General features: G+C 36.5%; 1 protein-coding gene across 1 annotated transcript in view; it reads right to left on the bottom strand.

The window, feature by feature from the left end:
* The window catches only part of LOC139449894 (FRAS1-related extracellular matrix protein 2-like), a 219,343-nt gene that overhangs the window by 57,543 nt on the left and 137,085 nt on the right, over positions 1-24,715 (bottom strand). The window contains exon 3 of the mRNA XM_071231483.1: positions 1,290-1,436. Within this exon, the coding sequence (XP_071087584.1) occupies positions 1,290-1,436 (147 nt within the window). The remainder of the gene's footprint in view (positions 1-1,289; positions 1,437-24,715) is intronic.

The raw sequence follows: 24,715 nt of genomic DNA, 5'->3' as shown, positions 1-24,715 counted from the left end.
GGTGTAACTAATTGTAAACAAAAACAATCTGAATCGTAACATCATCGATTGGATGGAACTTGTACGATCATGGCAAACAGCGGTAAACAAACAACTCCACATGCATAGTTATCCCATTAGACTATTACAATCATTTTGTTACATCTAACTTAATTTTCTAGAATTATTGACACGCATGTATAAATCTTTGTAAAAAGAATTTCATTTTTAAAGAGTTTGCAAATGATTTCGTTTGATAAACTTTCCGACACATTGACAAGCCGACAAACGTCAGTGATACGTTTGGGCGTGGCCTAACTCGCGATTTGTTGAGTTGAACAAAGTCAACAAACACTGCGAAAAATGACAAATATTGGATGTTACGCATAATCTGAACTGATATACATTCTAGGTAAACCATTCAATAGCAAAATAATGCATTTTACGAGAAATAATCAAGATACTTGCAATTTTAGCTATCATTTCTGAAACCGGAAGCACGTACCGCATGTGACACATGGAAGCAAAATATGCAAAAGTTGGTAAGCTATCATAAAGAAATTCCGAAATAGATTCAAATTCAAAAGAAAATACATAATTTACAATTTTTCGTCAACTATTTACTATTTATTGATCTGGAGAGCAGTCTTCACTCTTATTTGTTTCATATTTCTTCGTGATTGTCGCCATCAAATGTGTAAGTCTAAATCCGAAACCGTAATGGATTTCACGCTCGATGATTTTAATTTTAAAATATTTTCTATAAACAAACGCAACGGAGAGCGATACAACATATTGATATGCCATAATAATAACATAATATTGTTATTGGTCTAACATTACAAAAAGAACAATTTAAATATTAAAGATGTTGTTGAAAACTTTCTGAGAACCTCCCGTCCTCTGAACCGATAACATTTTGGTACACAACGAGGTAGTGTAAATATATATAGATTCTATGCTCCTATTTATATTTATTTTATGAAAAAATAATAATCTAGAAATGCATACAAAAGCAAGTCTAGCCAGCTCAAGCTAGCTCTATTCCTGCACCATGACCATGGAATATATTTATTTTATGAAAAAATAATAATCTAGAAATGCATACAAAAGCAAGTCTAGCGTAGGGAAATTTTTTTATTTTTAGAGTCAAGAAGGATATTGTGTAATATAAGATTTCAGAGACTAAATGTTAGTCTGAAATCAGCATAGGGAATTCTTTTTATTTTTAGAGTCAAGAAGAATATTGTGTAATATAAGATTTCAGAGACTAAATGTTAGTCTACAGTGACGGGTATGCATTTACTTACTGACAAAGGATGTCTCGCCCAGGTAACCTCGCCGTCTCAGGGTCACTTCTAATTCCTTGCCTGTCTCATTAACAAAGAGTTTATCAGCTTCCAGGGAGATCCAGGCCCAGTTGAGATGGAAGGGCTGGTTGCCCAGTGTGTTGCTACCTGCAAGACAAAGTGAGCGAGTCAGTATGGTTTTATGCAGCTTTTAGCAAAACTCAAGTCATTTCACATTCATTTGGGACGTTACTAATGGGCTCACACACCATATCAAAGTGAGGAATTAAACCTGGTCTTAGGTGTGATAAGAGAACACTTTAACCACTGGGCTATCATCATGTCACACAGACGAGGAATTACAAATAAAGGATGTATTCGCAGCGAATGAATTCGATACAAAAGTAATTCGACCAAAGCTTTCATCACAAACTATTCCTTTCAATTTATCACAAAAAATCTTCTTGTTTTCAAATGCTATATAATCAAAGATATTTTTCTAATTGGATAAGGGAAGGTTTCATCATTGAAAAATGAAAACAAATTCTATTCAGAAAGAAAGATACACAAATATATATTTGTAAGTAATAAGAATTTAATTCTGCAAAACACTTTTTCTTATCACATGTTATAATGAGCATGTACTGAGTGTGATATAAGTACACATTATCATTATCATAATTATTATTATTATTCCCATCTATAAATCCCTTCTCAAGATTTAAATCAATGACATCTGTTCTAGCATAGACAATCTAACGTTGCTACGAGTCATCTCAGCATTATATCTTTAGCCTCAAGCAGAACATGATCCTCAAACAACCAGCAATTTTTTTTCATAGCGCCATTTATCACATATTAATCCTCTTTTCTTCATAATATGCATAGCTGCCCGATCACCCAGTACATAGGAAGCAGGTGCCCCATCACATGTTACCATTACACAGTGAACATATGACTGGTCATGTATGCTTTATGGTAATACGTAACCTAATCACATCACCTACATCACCTGCACAGGTACACAGGTCTACCTGCCTCGTTAGCTCAGGTAACACTGTTCAGGTGTGAGGCTGCATGATGTGAGATCTGTGATGTCTATGCAGGGTAGCGAAAAAGCTGTGTCAGCATATTCCGATGTTTGAGGATAGTGTTAAGAAAACTGATGTTATGATAATGTATGCAGTGTTACAGATGATGGAGTGGGTTTAAATGGGTTTGTTCTGCATGGATTACTGAAAGAATGGAGATTTTTAAATCCTTAGAATTGATGTATTTAACTTGTTGAACATTTGTTAGAAAGAAGGTGTATCTCCTGCTGGGGTACCATGCATGTAGCAGTAGTACCATATGGCCCTGACATGGTGGCGTTTGGTTGCTGGTGATCTATAGTTTGTTAATGTATTGTTATGTAATATAAATCTGTGACAGTCTAGTTATTTTAGAGTTGGTAGGTTTTTGTAAAAGACTACTTATTGTTACTGTGTAACTTCTCATCATGGTATAGCTGCAATATTGCTGATGTGACAGAAAAATAACTTACTCACTCACTAATCCTTGAAACTGATTTATAACATCTGAACTGTCACTATATTCAGTGAGTGAGTGAGTGAGTTTGGTTTTACGCCGCTTTTAGAAATATTCCAGCAATATCACGGGGGGACACCAGAAATGGGCTTCACATATTGTACCAATGTCGGGAATCGAACCCGGGTCTTCAGCGTGACGAGCGAACGCTTTAACCACTAGGCTACCTGACGGCCATACTACATTAAGCATGAAACCTGGATAACACCAGCATATTCACTACATCAGCATAGGAACAATCACTTCATCAGTGAATGAAACCATTGGTTTAAAGCAGACAGCAGTTACAGGCACTCTTGATAGCTCTGTCCAGTTTACAGTCGGTGCCTTTCCCAGTCCATTATACAGCAATTTTGACCACAATGTAGATTTTTCAAGGGATTACAACTTGTTGGTGATGCAAGCGTAGTTCCTTTTATATTGGCTAGGCACCTGGGCCCTGTTCCACAAAGCGATCGTAGCGCTGCACTTAGATGATCGTAACTCCCATACTTTAATATAGATTTACAACAGTAGTAGCGCTAAGATGGTTTTGTGGACGTGTTTGTTTGTCCTCAATCTTGGCACTGGATGAGGAACTCTGGAATGTCTGCTGACCACAGGTGAGTTATCGACAGTTTCAAGACAAAACAAAATCATTCCAGATCAGGACATTTTCTGCCAATTGTCCAGGAGTAAATGTATCACTGACAGGTCAACAGAGCTTCATTTCCTGTCATTCAAAAAAGTCTGCGAGAAGGAATACAACCATTTTCCAAACCAAGTCATAGACTCTGCTGTCTTTGGATAACATCCTGGTTAGAAAAGGTCTTCAGCAATCCATGCTTCTCATAAGAGGTGACTATGCTTGTTTTAAGAGGATCAGGTGGTCAGGCTCTTTGACTTGGTTGAAGCATGTCATCATACCCAAATTGCATAGATCAATGCTCATGATATCAATCACTGGATTGTCTGGTCTAGACTTGATTATTTACAGACCACCATTGTATAGCTGGAATATTGCTGTGTGCAGTGTTAAACAACAAACAAACAAAACAGTGGATAACAATCTTTCCACTGATGCAAAGCATAGCTTTACTAACATTTCTTACAGACGAAAATTTTCTCCGCCAATGCATAAGTAAGCCACCTGCTCTGGTCTGTTACAGCAGCAAGTGAATGTGGTGTTTCAGCATGGGATAACACTCAACTGGCTGGGTCGATATAGTCTTGTAACATGCACATACTGTGTCTTACATCATGCCGAGAGTCCCAGCCACAGCAATACCGCTCTGATCTTCCTCTGAAGGAATAGCGCTTCCCTGAAGGAGGGGTTGGCCAGATTTCTGGCAGGGCTATCAACATGGTGTATCAATGTTTCCAAGAGTTACATGGATGCCTGCTGACGAAGGAATGTCTGGCTGAAGGTGAAGGTCAAGTGGGTGGGAGATATAGAATTTGTACACCTGGACTACTGACCTGTTTATACATCCATGTTGTTTTTAGGAAGAACTAGATGACACAGAGGAAGATTTCACATCAACTTTTTTAAAACACAGTTGCAAGGAAACTTTTATAGCTTTTCTTGTCAGAAGAGTAAACTTTGCATAAGTGAGTTCAATTTAAGTATCCTTTACCAATTTTAACACTTTTCAGATATTGCGTCACTTTGTTGTGGAGGAAGACATAGTGACACAAGCTGTAGACAGATACTGACTTGGTGAAACCCATTAGCACAGACAAGGTGCTGACACACCAAAAGTCATGACTGGGGGTAATCTGGGCTTCGAACCCATCATCAGCAGATCCTGGCACTACCGTTGTTTGAATGAGAAAATGAAGTCTTGTGGAACGATAGTTCTTGAAAATGCAAGTGTCAACACTCCAGGTCATCGTTGGTCATATGTGTATTCTCATTGCCAGCCACACATACCCTATGATTGATATACTAGTTCCTACTTAATCTAAACCCACACAATTTATGCTCCTTGTGCCTTGCCTGTTCTAATCTTGTTCTGTGTCCCCCAACCGTGTATTATTACATCAAAATTGTGCAGCAGCTTGCGACATTATCAACAGGACAACACAATCTCAGGAGGTAGTGGAATCCCAACAGGCTGACAAATTCTGCAGTTGATATTTCGTCTCTAACTAAGAGCACATTGGACACTCCTGGGCATGAAGGAAACGTCTGCATCACCACACAAGTGTGTGTATCGTTAATGGATGAAGACTCGGCTGACAACAGTTTCATTGTTTTCGTGATGACCTACTGTACATTATCATCTTCTTCTTTTTTAACACATCAACATCTCTCTGAGCATGTATGTGTTATGTGTAATAATTATTTTCCATCTGACCTTCATTCCCCCGTATACACTGTTCCTCTTCCCACATGATACTGGGAGCACCACAATCAGAAGCTGACGTCACACAACTGATGCACAAGGTGAAAAACTCCAGTACTGAAGTTAGGGGTATGGTGTCATGCAGGGAAAGTAGGCTGTAATATTACACTGTGTCATAGTATGATCATGATATGATATGGATCTTGATGATATGATATATCATTTGATTTTGTTGTTGTTGTTGTTTAATGCCATACTAAGCAATATTCCTACTGTATGGTATGGTATGGTATGACATATGATATTGTATGATTCATGGTATGGTATGGTATGATTCATGGTATGATTCATGGTATGGTTTATGGTATGGTATGGTATGGCATATGATATTGTATGATTCATGGTATGATATGGTATGGTATGGTTTATGGTATGGTATGGTATGCTATGCTATGGTATGGCATGGCATGGCATATGATATTGTATGATTCATGGTATTGTATGGTTTATGTATGGTATGGTACGGTTTATGGTATGGTATGGTATGGCATATGATATTGTATGAATCATGGTATGGTATGGTTTATGGCAGATGATATTATACGGTTCATGGTATGGTATGGTTTATGGCAGATGATATTATACGGTTCATGGTATGGTATGGTATGGTATGGTATGGTATGGTACATATATTATGATTTAACATAGTCCATTAAACTAATAAAGACCTTTCAATACATGTACACATGGTCAGAAAACAGTAAATTGTTTTGATATAATAAATGTCCTTCAGAGGTACACAAATATATTTTCCAATTGATACATGACTTCATACATTGAGTGCAGCAAAAAAGTGAATGTTCTTTAATGCACAGTCAGCTGTTCACCTAATCACTACTGCTGAGACCTGTGAAGATCCAGAGTGGAATAGGTCTTCAGCAACCCATGCTTGCCCTAAAAGGCAAATATGCTTGTCGTAAAAGGCGACTAACGGGATCGGGTGATCATGCATGCTGACTTGGTTGATGCATGTCATCCATCCCAATAATGTTGATTGATGCTTATGATATTAATCACTGGATTGTCTGTCCCAGACTCGATTATTTACAGACCACCCTCATATAGTTGGAATATTGCTGAGTGCGACGTTAAAAAACAAACAAACAAATGTTGGTTGCTGGTTGTTTCAAAACTGACTTGAAATGCAACATTTCCAAACTTCAAAGCGCAAATTTCCAAACAACAAATTCTTCATCATCTCCGTTCCTATCCAATCATTGCAGGTGTATACCCTTTACCACCCCAACCATCAACATCTGACTTCACCAATCTGACATGACGTCAGCATACTGCATGAATCTAGCATACATACATTTATCAATGTCAAAAGTTGCAATTCCAGGCAGTTTCTAAATAATATGTAAAAAGGGGAAGGGGATGGGCTTGGTTATTTAGGAGTTCCTTACGTTTGATAAAAGATAACCCCTGACCTTTGGATAGCATGACTTGCGACCTCCTTGTGAGTTACGTATTACTACGCCAGACATGCATTCAAACCAGACAGGTGGAATTAGGGGAGATCCATGGTGGTTTTATACCCTGTACAAAGCAAGAGATGCATAATAAAACTGACAGAGGTAAATTGTTGAAAAGGTTTTATGCAAAAGTTTTGTGCCAGAAATATATCACTACACATGGCTTCTGACAGTTAACCTACTTTTTTTTTCAACCATGGGCCTCACCAAGACTTGATCTTGTTTTACAGATTCTTAAAGCCAATATGTCCTGATGAGTCTGATGAGCGAAATGTATGCATGCACACTGTCCAAACCACCCTTTGCCTTCCAATTTCACTAAAAAAGTCCTGTGGTTTAACCTACTTCTATTTCAAATGAAGGTCTCACCAATTATTTTTTCAAAGCTAAAACATTCCATGGGGAGGGGACCGGTCTCAAACTTTGACAGATCGTGTGGATTGTTCCTACAACAATCTTGAACACAGGCATCAGGCATTCAACCATCTAAACTAGACTGACATTTAGTTCCAGAAATAAAGTTTAAATATTAAAAAATCTGTATCCACTAAATATAATATCAAATCCAAATGGAGCCCAGAACAATATGAAGCAATCTAGACTCGCCAAATCATTCTAGACTTGAGTTGGATGCTCTTCTTTGTTTTTTCTCTATGTTCTGGAAGACAGACCCTGAAATAAATATATCCAATACATCCCCTGCAAGTCTATCATGTTTGGCAAGTCTAGATTACTGCAGTATCTGAAAATGAAGAAAGTCTTTGGGCTCCTTTTTATCATATTTCATAACAATAATTCAACAACTGTTTTTTCTGTAAAATATGTTCATTTAAGAGACTAGATGTTAGTCTAGGAGACAGACTTAATACAAATATCTTCATCTTCAGAAATTGGCCTAGACAAGACACTTCAAAATCCTTAAAAATGACACTTCACAATGAGACCTTCTGACTGTACACCACCTTCACTTCTATAACTAGGCTCAGATATATGAATATGGTCTCCAGCTTAATATCTTAACAAAATTATTTTAATAATAATATTCAAATGAAAACCTAAAACAATAAAGTTTGTTGCAAACAGACCATGACAGTTATTACAACCAACAATATGATTTGATGCTCTGTAACTGAAAGCAATAACACTTTCCATAATAATATATAAAATGTCAACGCCAGATAATGACCACTCTTGATTATCTGACAAAAAAGATTCCATTGGCGTAAAAGGCCAAATAACTGTTAAAATTATATGAATGGATCACTAAAAATCAGTGATAAAACCAGGTGTTCGCGAAAGCTCATGCTATTTAATCTGAAGTTAAAGTAAAGTTGAATAACATTTCAAAATGTTTCTGTCAGATTGTGAAATGTTTGACAAAACAGATGTCCTGTGCTCTGAGAATGGAGAAAAGACTTTTAAATATTCTTGAAAATTAAAATGATTTATAGCTTTCTGAAGACTTGTGTGACTCATCTTCGCAGTGACAGCATATAAAACTATTAAAGTCGATTTTAATGTCAGTTTAATGACCTGTGAGATAGAATTGTCTGATGCACAGGGCCAAAGACATGGATGATTTGTGCAATGATTTATAGACAAATCCTGGTCTGTCATTCAACAAAGCTGTAAACAGTCTACACTGGGTCGCATGTCGGCAGCAAGACCAGCTGCATATTGTTGGGGGATCATAAAAAATAGAAGCATTAAAGAAAGGAAAGTTGTAAAACTTGAAATTGAAACAGATTCCCCAAAACTCGGATTTCAGATCTGGAAAGAAACTAATATAGTTGGAATACTACACTGAACTCTGCATTCATCAGTAATGTCTTGTGTGAGTGGCGGGTGCTACCAGTTGAGCAGGACATGCTTATGCTTATGATTTGCAGTGTCCAGAAGAAGTATCATACTGATTTGCAGTGACCAGAAGAAGTATCAGAGCGCTTTGCAGTGTCCAGAAGTCTCAGGGTGATTTGCAGTGTCCAGAATAGGTATCAGAGTGCTTTGCAGTGTCCAGAAGAAGTATCATACTGATTTGAAGTGTCCAGAAGAAGTATCATACTGATTTGAAGTGTCCAGAAGAAGTATCATACTGATTTGAAGTGTCCAGAAGAAGTATCATACTGATTTGAAATGTCCAGAAGAAGTATCATACTGATTTGAAATGTCCAGAAGAAGTATCATACTGATTTGAAGTGTTCAGAAGAAGTATCATACTGATTTGAAGTGTCCAGAAGAAGTATCATACTGATTTGAAGTGTCCAGAAGAAGTATCATACTGATTTGAAGCGTCCAAAAGTCTCAGAGTGCTTTGCAGTGTCCAGAATAGGTATCAGGGTGGTTTGCAGTGTCGAGAAGAAGTATCATACTGATCTGAAGTGTCCAGAAGATGTACCATATCACCTTTCACTTTTCTTCTACAAATGATAATCCCCTTGTAAAATCAGTTCAGGCTCTTCAATATTGTTTCTCAAACTCTTTAATTTACACCTGTTTATCTTAAAAAATGCAAAAACACAAACTACTCTAAAACCGGAAACAACAATGTGTCAATGCCACTCACACAGTCACGCTAGACAGTCAGATGCTGCATTATGGAATCCCTTCCAGTGGGAACCAGCGAGACAACCTTTCACTCCACCTTGAAGAAGTCTTGGGCAAAATCACTTAAATCACCTTTTTTAAACAAAAAACTACAAACAATATCAGGTATCAACCACCCTACTATTCTCAGGCCAGACCAAAATAATACAAGCAATACGAGGGATGCTTCCCAAGTTGATGAAGTTACAAAACAACCATACCAGACTGCGTAACTGTGCCAGAAGGCAGGTTGGATGTTGGTTGTTCAAATGGTATCATGCATACAAACAGCTCATGAATGTTGCGTTTCCACAACATATTATCACAGTCTCAAAACATGTTTATTTCAGTTTGACTTTAAAGATTTAATTCCATGTGAACTTCTCGTTACCACAGGGTACAGTAACATCCCAATGTTTACGTTATCATTTATTTACCCTTAATGAGAGATGTATAAACAGTAAAGGACAAATAAATAAACAGTATGTTTTGTCTAATAGAAAAAGAATTTCGTAAATGTACGAAATTTCTTTATCTATGAAAGAGTATAAATAAAAAATACTTCCCAGTTTTTGGCATATTCATTTTGGAGTGACAATACAGAAATAATTTATATCAAAATCGCAACCCAATAACAAGAAATAAGAACATTCCAATGCGAATTTCTTAAAAATATAATCCTCAAATAAAAAAAAATCATCTATCATCTGCTCCACATATTTCTTAATAAATTCACCCAAATATAACCAATTTGTAAACATTGGATGCCTCGGCACACTTCAAAGTGTTATCAGCTATCCAACAACTTCAATCTTTATCTATTTCTGGAAAAAACCCACACCCAAAAACATTTTCAGCCTCATGGACTGTCTCGATCAATTTAAAATGACGTCCATCACAGCTCTATCAACCCTGCTATTACATGACATTTACGTTTTCACTGCCGCACCCTCTTCATAGGAATTATTGAATTATGTTATTTTTTTGGCATTTCCTGATAATGTGTTATTCCTCATGGATGCACTATGAGACAAAGTGATGGGGAGAGGAACAGTGTTGACATGGGATGAAGGAGGTTCTTCATCATCTTCAGGCTCCCGGGATCTCTAAGTGAGCAGGACACGAGGCACAGCATGGTGGGAACAATACATGGGTGTGAGAGAATTACAGGGCACTATCAACCTGATTTCTGTTTTATGGATTATTCTGTTCATTTTGCTTAAATGCAGGAACAATAACTAACAAAAAACATTTGTCAGGGTTGTCCTGAGGCTCATTTCTAAAATATAATTATTAACAAAAGTACAATACCAATTTCCTCAAACATCTTAAAAAAATTGTCAAATTTTTAATCACAACATTTTTAAATATTTATCTGGAGTCTTCCATCAAACAAGAAAATAATCTGATCAAGCCTAACATATGGACATCGACTTCAATTCTTTGTTTTATTGTGTTCATTTCTTTGTCTGCATTTTTTGTTTTTGTTTTGAGACTGAGTAAGTGAATGTATGTGTGACATTCATAAAAAAACACTCTCAAAGTAAAACAGGAGAATATAAGTGTGACTCTTCCGAACAGTTGCATCTTTTGTAAGCTGGTAAATACTTCTACATGTTTGTATATACAACAGAAAACACATTTATCCCTTAAATAATCTTCTTCTTCCTCCATGCAATCCAGGACTGGGCACAACTTACTTTCTAAAACCTCATAAATTCCACTAACACTTCAAAAATAAATAAAGCAAAGTTATTTTTTCAGCAAACATCCACTTTTTTCAATGCTGCTTGTTTATACAGCTTAACCTAAAACCTACCCCTTTTCATTGTAAAGAAAATACCTTGATATTTTTTTTTACAGAACTTCACTGCCAACATGACTGGAAGTATCTATATATAGAATGTGTTGGTAAGAAAACAGTATTCTGTATTACTCAGTGGTGATTCTTCCCACATTTGTTATACAACAAGGGTGTTAGTTTCACATTGAAGTGTTTAAATCTTTCGTGGTGACCCATCTCTTTAACCCCTCTTTGAGTTGAAGGTAAACTTGGCCATACCATTGAAACACAATTCCCATATGTAAACAGTCATAAAAGCTCTATCAAAGTTACTTCAAGTGTTAAATAATCAATAAAAATAAAGTGTCAATTCCTTTGCTTTTATACCAGCCATGTGATATTAAAAAGATTAATTATATTTACAAATGAAAATTATACATAAGAAAGTAAGGGGAACATTCATATCCAGTACAATCTCATTCGCCTTAACACTGAGGTGAAGAGAATGTCATTTTCTCTCTTTGATGTCAAAGATGTTTAAAAAAACAGGTACATAAAAATAAAAATGTTTTAATCGAAACAGGAGGGAAACCATTTTATTCATAATTTCTATACACTTTCTTTAAAAAAATTAATAGCCTTATTGACAAAAGTATATATATCAAATAATAAGAAAATAATAGATGATACATGTGGGATATATAAATGACTTATATATTGCTTTTGTTCACAAACATTTACTATCCTTGTTGCTATCTTCTGTTAAGCTAAATACATTACTTTCAAAATATTTTTCTATTTTAATACCACATGCGATAGAATAAGTCGTTACATAACCACACTCATCATTTCAATTCCCAAAATAGTTACTTATTTCATGTGTAACACAACTAGTTGTCATGAAAGTATCACAATCTATCAAAAGTCAATCAGTACAAGTTTCCTGATGACTAATATTCTTTAGTGCTGAGTCTACAGATTTATCACTGTAATCTGCTCCCACGGAATTGTTTTTCACCTCACTCTTTTTTCAGAATCAAAGTGACTGTTAGCAAAAGATAAGTCAAGCAGAAGGATGACAAATACTTCTTGGTTAACAAACATGGTAACACGCTATCATTAAGCCCTGACAGAAAACATGTTTTACATTAAACCCAGGTGGAAAGATGTTGGCACAGAGTACAAATACATTAATTAAAAACACAACAAACTAGCATGAAGTAAATCCAACTTATTATCAGGCAATGATATGACTAGTTTAAGATCATGATGTTTATCGGTTGTGATGGTGATGATTAAAAGACAACTTTAGAAATACTGATCTAAATGTAGCTCTTCACATACGGTGATGGTTTTTGCAGCTTGGTACTAAACCATAGCCTGAATATGTTCTAGCTGGCAGTAAGCATGGGGTATGATATTTAACAGTGAACTAAGTGTGGGAGAAGTTGTTTGAAAAGTGGATCAACTCATCTTGCATTCATTATCTAAAATAATTAAACAGCAATATTCATCACAACCAGTGGTAACCCTGGAAGATTTCCTGGTTGTAGGACATGCTGTAGCATCAATTAAGACGCATCATCGCCAGAGATGGGTTTTACGATGCTTTGAACAGTATTCCAGTAATATCACAGCTTGCCAGCTTAGCGTGGGAGGAATTAAGCTCAAAGTGACGCAAGTCGTGGATGTTTACCACCTCAGTGAATAAAGTGACAAAAAAACCTTTCCATATCCAGTAGAAATCTCTGCATAAACCAGAGTCGATTGTACGATTCCGACTATGAATCACTTTCAAATAGTAATGATAACAGGTGTTCGCGAAAAGGTGGGCGTATCCTGCCCCACCAGTGGCACTCGTCACAAACACATGCAAAAATCATAACCAGAGCCAATTTCAGATTCAAACTCAGCAGATCCTGGAAGCTAAGGGAATCAGTTCTGCACCTTGACCTGTGTTGCGATTCATAACTTGGCATTCATACATCCGATAATATGATATGTCAGTGAGCAATATCATGGCAGGAACACTAGTCTGTCATACAGACCCTGAAACAAATAAATCCAATAAAGCCCATGCAACTCTATAATAGTGGGCAAGTATACTCTGCAGTAGATGAAGAGAGTTTCTGGACTCCTTTTTATCATATTCTTATTAAGATAATTTAAATAGTGTTTTTTTCTGTACGATATGTTCATTTCAGAGACTTGATGTTAGTCTACAGGAACCCATGAAATGGGCTTCACACATTGCACCCATGTGGGCCATCAAATGCTTTGAAACTGGGCCTTCGGCATGATGAGCGATTGCATTAATCACTCGGCCATCCCAATGCCCTTATATGAGATAAAGGTGAGGTGCGATGGGTGAGGTGTGGTGGGTGGGGTGCAGGTGTGGTGAGTGGGTGAGTTGCGGTGGTTGGGGTGGATTTAGGTAGCAGATGACATACCCCTGTCACATCCTTCATTGATGTTGGTTTATTGATCCAAACAGCAACATCGTATTCAAATATCATTATGTTTGTAACGGGGATGTTATCAAATGATGGAATGCATATCAGGTAAGATACAGTAGCTACACATTGTTAGTGCACTGTTTGTCTTTTCTTGGTGCCACCGGTGGGGCAGGATATGCTCACTTTTCCTTGAACACCTGGAATCATCCTTATTTGATAGTGATTCATTAACACATGCTTATGACATAGTCGGAATCCCGTATTCTTACAATTATGGAAAGGGCTTTTGTTTTCATTTCTGTTTATTTTTCACGGAAAATTGCATTGTGGGAAAAAAGTAAACAACATTGTTGTCTTACTCGTTGACATATTGTAATACCTGACCAGCTTTAAAGTAGCTCCTTAGGTCTTATTTCGTTTGCAAGACATATTTCAATAGGACACTTTAAAAAGCCCAAATGTGTTGAGTTATGTTCTCCTAAATCTGTCAAACCTTTAGGTATAATGGTTATGTAAATACAAAAAATAAAAAGTAAACAACTTAGCACCAGTACAATTTGTACCATGCTGTAAGCCCCCCCCACAGGGTGTTCAGGAGTCAGGTATGCAGGTGAGGACCTCCAGCCAAAATAAACAAGAGGAACTGTAGGGGTGTGCTGCCTCCCTGTGGAATACCTGTGGAATACCTGTGGAATACCTGCCCGGTGGGGATGTCAGTGCTCGCATAGCAGGGGTAAGGGGTGAGGTGAGCACCTTGAAAGGGAAGGGTGTGTTTTGGGGATGTCTGAGAGATGAGAAGGAAAGAAGAACTCCTAAACTTTAAATGCTAAGAGTGGGTTGTTGTCTTGTGGGTTGATACAATCTGTTTTTAAGCTTATATATATATTTATGTATTCAATTTACTTATCATTTGGCCATGTTGCCCCGAGTGTCATATTCCCCCCGTTAAACCAAAGCCTTTATATTGTTCATAGGGCGGTCGGGTAGCCTAATGGTTAAAGTGTTCGTTTGTCATGCCGAAGACCCGGGTTGGGTACAATGTGTGAAGCCTATTTCTGGTGTTCCCCGCCATGAAATTGCTGGAATATTGCTAAAAGCTGCGTAAAACATAACTCATTATATTGGTTCATAACACATTTCCCCATAAATAAAAGCAACAAAACCATCTCCATATTCACAAGAAAATCTTTGCTAAAAGCATAGTGGATTGTTCGATACTGACTATATCGTGAACATATGCTTATGAATCACTATCAAATAGTGAATGTACCAAGTACATATTTGTTCACTTATAGATGGGTTTTACGGTCTTTCTTCGTTTTGGAACCAAGTTTTTGTGTCTGAAATATACAGATCTATCAATATGTAAAGAACTGACAAAGAATCGCCATTGCATGTAATGTGAAGGTCACTTAATGGTAATATTTAAAACAAAGGAATTCCCTTCAAACTAATTCACCACATGTTCTCTTTGTTAGGGACTTGGGAGCAGTTGTAGCACCAACAGTACATGCAGGTGTTGGTATATAAACACTTCCTTTGTATTTGGAAGCCCTCTAATGACAAGTATAAAGACATACTGACAACTGCTTTGAAGAAATAATCAAAGGATGTATGTGAAACTTATTGACTAGATATTCGTACGGTTTGCAAAAGGGAGAAAATATACTCGCAGTCTGCCTCACAAGAATATAGAAGATTCATCTGTGTCTCATTGATAGATATCATATGTATGCTAAAATGTGCAAATCGGCACAACAGACGTATTGAATTTGAAACTGAGAATTTTTAAAGTTATGTATTTCATGTGAAGTTGCTTTAAAAAAAAGAAGGTTTTGGCTGAAAACATGCTTATTTTGAAGATATTTTTCTTTGTGTTTTTGTGGACCATTCAATCTTTTATTACAAAATTAATGTGTTTTTATCTTGATTTCTAGTGCTGATTTCATGTGTAATATAGCTAGCAGACACATTGTGAAGGCCAGATGAGTGTTTTTGCTCAGAACTTTTTTAAAATTTTTATACAATAAAAAAATAAATCAAATTCAGACATTATTAATTTCTTTATATTTTTTTATCTCTTTAGGCATAGAAGCATCTGTGAATGAAATAACATGAAATTTAAGCATCTATGTAATCGAGATGACTCTAAGCAAGACATTCTAACAAAGAAACATGTAAAATATGTTAACATGTCAAACTTAAAACTTTCCAAAAGGAATTTCTTGAAACATATTCCAGAAGGCATTTTAAGTTAATCAACATCGTTGAATGGTTAACCATACCATATTCCATAAATCTTCGAATGGAGCTTCATGCACAGATGAGCTTTCAACTCGGCACAGAATACATGTCACCTTTTTAGCAAAATAGATGACAAACTAGCTGACTTAGCATTTTTTTTAAACTATAATTTTAAAGAAAAAATCTGACAGCACATAGTTGTATGTGACAGAAATTAATGACAAAGGTTCCTTCACTTTCTGGAACTAATTGTATTATGGCTATATGTTTATTGTCATATCACTCCGACAAACGTTCTCCATTGTGGAGAACAGAAAAACTGACAAACTACAATACAGGGTTTTACTTTGATGTTCTTCAAATCCCGGAACTTTGACATGTTATTTTCAATCTTCTTGTTGTAGTTCACTCGAGAGGATGTTTATGAGGAGAGGTGCATATCCTCTGCAGGCATGGGCAGAATGTAACACGCGTCTTGCTGCGTTTCAATGCATACTGCACATCTTGTGTCTGGCCGTGCCTGCAACGATGGCACGTGTCGATGCACGTATCACACATAAACACCAGGGGGCGCCACAGTGCACAGGAAATGAGTGGCATCTGATGTAAATCAAAATCTACATGCGTTCAATTTGTAGACATATTCTAGATTGAGACATTTGTATTTCACACCTAGCAGATGATGGATTGAAACAGTGTGTTTTATAAAAGATAAATCAGGATATTGTTCGTCTGATTAGATATAACATGAAGGAGTGTCACCACTCTCTAGAAGATGATGTCAGACCTGTCAAAACAATGCAGCAGAAAACATTTCAAGATGAAGATCAGAAATGAAGAGCCATGTCTTATATGTCATGTTGCTCATTGCTTGGCGGGTAATCTTTCTATTGACTACAAACTTTTTTTTTAAATCATTTCCACCAAATCAAGCCTAATCACCCAAAAACTGGGTTACAGGAGGGAAAAAATCACATAAATTAAGTGGTATGTCCCTTGAAATGAAGACGTCTGCTCCTTACCCTGTGTTAATGCAATACACATGAGAAGCATTTGAGTTCTCCTTTTCTCATTTCTTAGCTGTCTATTCCAATTTTTAACCTACAGGTTATGTGAAACAGAAAAGTACGAGCCATGTGCAAAGTTTTCATAATGGCTATAATTTCATCAAAGATATGATGTTTGTTTGGACTTTTCAAGGACATTTTAACGACTTATCTTAATTCTTTCACAATGTTAAGAAAATATCAACAGGTTACATGTCATACCCCAGAAGTAAAAGATGTTTATTATTAATGTCTGACTAATCATCTTTGTCTTGAACACGTGCATCTGCTCAAAGCGAACATGACCTAGACTACACAAAATCATCAATCATATCTGAATGTAACAATTTTGTGACAGATTCTCAGTGGGAATAAATCCATGTTATAAACTCAGCCAAATGTCAAATTTCAGACGCTAACCCAAGTCTTAATATTCCTCCCTGTATGAAATTCTAATGACAAAGCTGGTGTGAACATTCCATACAGTGAACCATTTACCACACAGAGGACAGGATACGAGTTTTATATCACATCCTCATAAAAGTATGATTGCTTCTCTCCCCTATCACAAACAAATATCTCTTTAGAGAAGATTCTGTCAACAAATAATCATCCCTGTTCACATCCAATGACATATTTCAATAGTTTTGATATTCAAAGACAAGACTTTTGTTGGGAGCAGCCAAAGCGAAACAGTCGAGTGTGTTCACTGTCTGGATCGGCCTGATCACAAAGTTACACGACGTATGGTAATACACATATACTGAATGCATTATGAAAATACAGAAGCTACCGGGTGGTCCTCAAAAAACATACTAGCCCACAAAAGCAACTTGAGAATGTTAGCTCCAGTATTCCATCATGTACTTCACCCTAATATCCTTACCTTTTTCAGTATTCTGGTTTTAAACTTTACCTCCAGTATAACCCCAGGCATGGAGATTGTGGTCTGGGTGATCTACATAGACAGTGATGTGTACAAAAGATCCCCCTCGTAGTTATTTCAATTTCATTTTAGGAAGAATTTACGGAATGTAACATGTGATATTATTTTCTTTGAATATTTGAACTTTTTTCTTTGGAGTTTGAACTTTTTTTGCATCCCCACTGCTGAGACGAAGAGGTGGATTATGTCCAGGAAGAGGTGTTGATTTTGTGTTGCAAGCTACATTTAAGGCGATTAAATTTCACAACTCTAATCTTTGTGATCATGTCATCTCTCGTACATCATATGACTTACTGCTGTACAAATTGTTACTTTTGTCCTTTTGATGGGAGATAATTCCACAAGGATACAATAGAAATGTTCTTTGAATGTTTCAATTACTTATCTAAGAAAGGGGATATTTTCCTGATGACCAGAGATGATCTTACTGCGTAGTGAAGAAATATGGCCTAAATTACACCATTGTTCATGCCATGAAATTAGATGTCATACAAAACACAACCAAGAAACGAACTTGACCACACAGAAACTTATTCTCTTAAAGGCAGAACTCTTTTCCCCAACTTGTCTTAGCATTTTTGTTTGTTTGTTGTTTAACACCGAACTCATCAATATCCCAGCTATAAGATGGTAGTCTGTAACTTATCAAGTCAGGACCAGACAATCGCATGATTGACATCATGAGCATCAGTCTATGCAATTGGGATATACGATGACATGCATCAGCAAGCCTCAGACCATCCCGATCCAGTTAGTCGTTTCCCAACATAAACATATGTTGCAGAAGACCAATTCTAGCCCAGATCGTCACAGGGTGCATGCATGATTGACATATAACATCCATTAAATTTATAATGTCCTTTAAAATTTAGTTGACTGTCAACTTTTATTTCCACTGTAGTTAAGTTTCAGAGTACAAAAAACATTTTGATGTATATCTCTTTCTTCATTATTAGTTACCATGGTTACAGGAGTTAGGTTCACAATTTCACATAGGGCATGAAGAAGACAGTCTACACCTTAAATGGACAGTGGCACCAGCCTGTGGTGATACATCAGTGTGCATGGTACCGTTCTCAGTACCAAGCCAAAACCCATGCTGATATGAATGATGCCACAGACATCTTGTTGACAGAAACACTAATTCTGAAAACATCCCACACCAAATACACTAAGTGTGACACATGAGAGAATAATAGAACTCGATTATTTGAGAACGTGTGCAGTCATTGATCAGAGCGATGAATAACATTGCAATACATTCCCCAAATCTCTACTAATTCAATATAAAGACTTCCTTCAAAATCAATAAGGGACCTAACAAGTCAATGTTTTTCATCTGAAAAGAAATGCAATTTGATCACCAGGAGAAGGTTTGATATCAAGTTGATAGCTGGAACCATAGTGTTAGGACCAGTGTTTAGGAAAACAGTATCAACCCTCTCAAGGGGTGATCCGTCTTTGCGGAGTTTTTTAACAATCTGTCATCTCATAACCTTTCATTATTATTCTCCACCCTCCCGAGGCAACAAATATAATAATGTTGTTAGATATTTGTGATCCTGACACATTTCACACCAAGAAATGATGAGGAATTGCTGACTGTGGACTTAAAATGATTGGCTTTGGACCCATTATATGTGAACTAGGCTATCACTTTTACTTTATTATACTTCACACTCTCCTAACTGGGGTCACTTTGTGCAAACAGCCCATATCAGAGTTCTTGTCCCTCTTTCAACACATCATTTTGATTACCCTTCTGAGGACAAAAGACTGTTTTCCATACAACTATACAACATGATTTTATCAGTTGGACCATTTGAAGATGGATAGGGTCTCACCTTTCAGACCTTCACACAAAACATTTTTTCAAAGAATTGCAACCATCTTTCCCAATAGGGTGAAGTTAAAATCGAAAAGTGTAATTTGCAAAGCAAGTGGAGAGTAATGTTAAGATATTACTTAGATTAAATTGAACTTTTCTCAAGGGGAAGATCTCATGAAAATACACTTGCAAGTTCTTAAACTAATGAAAAACCCTTTCATGTATGAAATTAGTTCTTAAAAGATTGGAAGTTATTCAAACACCTGAGCAAAACATATCTACATGTACAAAATTAACATGTATCATGTGATGTTATATACACCAGTTCCTGATTTAAGGTTTTCGTTTTTGCTTTTTGTTATTTTCTATTTCTTTACAATTCTGTTGCAATCCCAAATAGTTAAAAATGTAACATGTTAAATATTACTTCGAGGCAAAAAAAAAAAGCAAATACCTCTATCATTGTGGCTGGGTGGTATATTTTTAAAACTATTACCTATGTCCCTCTTAAAAAGAATAATTCAATGACATAAATATACCCACAACAAATGTTAGCGTAATAACATTCTTTTTCATCATATTGTGATTTTTTAGAAGCATATGTCTCAATTATATAAAAACTATTATTTTCTTTGAAAGTGTGGAAAGTTCAGGCATTACATTAAGCTGAAAATGGACCCCATAGGATTTCATAAGATATTGTATTTTTTTAAAATATAAACTTACAAAATTGGAAATAATTAAACTTAACTTTTGTCGCAATATATGTGTTCTTTAAATGAGTTTAAATGTCTGACTACTTTCTTTAGTATTTTCACCCAATGGAATCGGTTCTGTTGGATAATCGACACGGTACTGACAAGTGTTAGAAGTGTTTACCGTATTTTCTTGAGTATAGTGCGCACCCATGTATAATGCGCACCCCCCTCTAGCGGGTTCAATATTTTGAAAAAAAAGAAATTTGAATATTATGCGCAGAAAAAATTTACACCGTACCCTTTCAGCGAAGTCCGGCAAACAAACGGGTGCTGAGAGACTTCCGTCAGTACAAATTCGAAATTTGAGATAAAAAATCACCAGACATGTTTATTTACCGTTTAAATAGTATTGATTGTTCTGCTAGGCATTGTTTTATATCTAGGGATTAAGATTACCTTGTGTATTTTCTCGTAAACTAAGCCTGAAACAGCAATCAGCTGTACACACGTTTTCTTGGAATCGACCGGTGATTCGGTCAAGACATACCCAATGATATAACTTTATAGGATTTTTAATGCAAGGATCGGCAACAATTGTATCTGAAACTATTTTATTTATCAGGAATAATAAATTCCATTATTTTCTTAATTAAATGCAGCCTTAACTAAACATATTTAAAATAATAATAACCCTAAGCGAAGCAGCTGATCGCTATTCCCGGGTATTATTTTTTACATGGAACATGTCTGACCAGTCACCGTCAAAGCTCACGCGCACGGGATCACGTGAGCGCGAGAATTTCATGTTGACATAGAATCGTCAAACAAAAACAAATATGACTTTTAACGAGTCAAAGTATGTCATTTATGATGTATGTATCCATTCTCTGTCAACTAAAGTTCGTTTCAAGGCGTCAATAGCGGTATTCTGACCGTGGTTGCTGTTAATAACGGTGAGTTGTGCGATCTTCCGATCGCTTCACACACGATTTCGCCGAAATTAATAAAAACAATATTATAAGGAATTTTGAATAAAATTAAAAAAGTAAGTTACAAACATAAGTCCAGAAATACAAAGAACACTTTTTATAGACAGACAGTGTAATTACATAATTATTATGGATTTGTTGACATGGTATTTCCGGTGTTTCGTGCTCACGGTAATGTCTTTCCATGGGGGGAAAAAACATCCAAACTCATAATTCGTGTATAATGCGCACCCCCTTCTACACAGCTGTGTTTTTTGGAAAAAAAGTGCGCACTATACTCAAGAAAATACGGTACTTAGAACACATGTAACATCAAAGTTGTTAAACATTTTAAGTCTATTTGTTTGTTTGTTTGTGATTAAACACCACATTTGGTAATCAGTAAATAATCAAATCTCAACCACTCATTCAAGTAATTGGCATCAGGTGCATCAATCTACACAATTTGGATAAGATAACACAGATCAACCAAGTCAGCGAGCCTGACCACCTGATCCCATTAGTCGCCCCACATGACAAACATGGGTTGCTAAAGACAAAAATTCAAACTCAGATCTTTACACAGCATACATTTAAGTACTTAATAACTTTACATGAGCACAGTTACTTTTCTTGTTGAGCATATGTACCTTCTAGTCAGAAATTAAGCTTGGAAAAAAACTAAAAACAGCTAAGTGTTTTTCATCTCCTGAAGAAATTAGACTAGGTATGTCTATCTCAGGATGATTGTCCCTTTAACAGAAATATTCTATGCTATACCCTGACTGGAATCCCTCACACAACATAAGGAGGTCTGTAATACCCAACCCCCACTCAATGGAGTCAGGAGTAATGCTCCTCTTGAACAGAGGCCTGTGATGTCAGCATGACTTCATTGTGGAGGAGGTGTCTTGCTGGCAACATCATCCTCCGGGACTTTATCGAAGCTTTACATTCTGTCAAAGGAATGTCTAAAGTCTAATTATCATACAGCCTATTTGCAATGTTAATATTTGGATATTCATATATACTAATAACCAATTTAGTTCTGCTTCAGGGGTCATAAGACAGGATTTCATGGATTTCCAAACCTTTCATCTGCAGCCAAGCCTAAAACTCTGACTAGTCCTCATTCGGATTTGGCCCTTCTTACATTTCAAATGGTTTCATATCAACTGGAGAATGAGAATACTGATCCAAGCTTTAATGTCAGCAGGATTCCAAACTGAACTACAACATCAGAAGATATGTAGAAATGAGGCCTCAAAACAGCACCAGACACTTTTGTATGTGGAAATTCAACATCACATTATTCAACCTCACATTAACCTTACATAAAAAGTGGATTTTTTTGCCTTCCACAAATCTTGATAAAATATTCAACCAGACATCCAAGTAACTCAGACACAAAGATAAAAATTGATGCCATTTGTAACTGCCAAGATACAATCTGTCCCTCTGCACTGTATTTGAGGGGGTGCCAACTGCACTTTTTTTAATGTCAGGTGGATAAAACAAAATCATCACTTAATTTCTATCTGTTATGATTAGGAGACTAATACTTCATTCTCTCTCAAGATATGTCTATCATTTGAAGTTTTAGGTGCACATGGCAAAAAGATGAAGCACATGGAAGAAAAGTTGCTGCTTGAAAGAGATAAAATATATTTCTGTCATTCTCCTGGCTTAGCTCCACAACTAACATTAACAATTTCTCGGTTGAAAAAAAACATCAACATTGACAGTGCATCCATCATACTCAAAACTAGATTTTTAAATGTGAAGATTAGAGCTGCTGTCTCATCTCAAAGAAGGAGGTGGCCCAGCTGCCAAAGTCACTGCTATGGAGAGTTGCATCCCTTTGTTTGTCATCTGCTGATTCCCAAGGTTTGATTCCCAGATATGCCCTGATTAAGATCCTTGGTTGTTCAACAGCAATCTCTTGGATGTAAACATCTATGACCTGCATCACTTCAGGCTTTCCTCCCTCAGTAAACTGATACACCATCATAATTGAAATACTGTTCAAAACAGAATCAAACTCACCTGACTCACACCTGGTTCAGACATGACTATCTCTAGGCACCACCATAAGGCTGGAATATTGCTGATTACCACAAAAAGCATTGAACCCAACCTACTCACTCACCCCTCCATTTCTCAACACAAGATCATTTTAAAGAAATCCTTTAAACGATCTTTATACTTGAATAAATGTTATTCAACAGGTCTTACAAAAAGTTCAAATTTATAAAAAAGAATTATGAATGAAAGGATACCATTTAAAAAAAATTCAGAGTCAAGCCAAATTATTTTGTTATTATCAAAGAGCCCACAAACATGCATTATTTCCTCATTCCCGACCATGTAAAACATGTTGAGGTAATAAATCTTCAACTACCCACCAGCCTGAAATCCTCCGGTGCTATCAGGGAACACACAGTCTAAAATTAGTTCATTCTTTCAGAGAAGGGCAGATAGCAAGGGTATTTTTTACCAATGTGTGAATCATATCGAACAAATCTGACAGATTTATTTGGCGCTTTCTCGTGTGAAGATTATTGTCCACAAACTGAACTACATAATCAGACCTCTTCCTTGTACAAGTCCTGGCTGCGACTTCCAGATACCTTGAAGGAATTTCGGCCAGATTCTCAGATCATGTGACTCGGTTTCACTTTGTTTATTATTTAACGCTGCACTCTGCAATATTCCAACTATATGCAGCGGTCTGCAAAGAATTGAGTCTGGGCCAGACAATCAAGTGATTAACATCATGAGCATCGATCCACGTAATTGGGATCAACCAAGTCAGCGAAACTGACCACATGATCCCATTAGCCTTACGACAAGCATAGTCACCTTTTACGACAAGCATGGGTTGCTGAAGACCTGTTCTACCCCGGATCTTCACAGGCATCAGTGTGAACAACATGAGCAGTGTCATGGAGAAAGGAGACTAAAGATGGGAAATATAGACTTGAACACTTCTTTGAGACAATAATTATTTTAAAAATCATAATTTCTAGATAATATAAATAATAACAAGTTGTCCCTGTATAAGACTGGCATACTGTCCGCTCATCTAGGGCTTGCCTATTATAAGGATAGAATTACTATACAGCCATGGACTTATCATTCAGTCCAGCCTTGGAGAAAGGCTAGTGGGAAATACTGAGTATACTATTAAACTAAAAACTGTTTTTCTAGTTTCTGGTGGCTTGTTTGTGTGTTCTTTGTTAGAACCATACCTGTGCTCACTTGTGGTAAATAACTTTAACTGCATCACTTCAAGTTTTAATTCTACGTTTCGCAGACAAACAGACAAACAGATGAACGGTTATAACTGACATAATCGTTAAATAACGACAAATAACATTTCCATAATCGCAAGGCATCTATTCTAAAAGCAGAGTCGATTTACAATTCTGACAATATCATCAGCA

The sequence above is a fragment of the Haliotis cracherodii genome, unplaced genomic scaffold, assembly GCF_022045235.1.
Source record: "Haliotis cracherodii isolate W230 unplaced genomic scaffold, xgHalCrac1.p SCAF_8, whole genome shotgun sequence".
Classification (NCBI taxonomy): domain Eukaryota; kingdom Metazoa; phylum Mollusca; class Gastropoda; order Lepetellida; family Haliotidae; genus Haliotis; species Haliotis cracherodii.
Note: the sequence above shows the minus strand (reverse complement) of the source record. Positions and strands in the feature narration are given on the sequence as shown.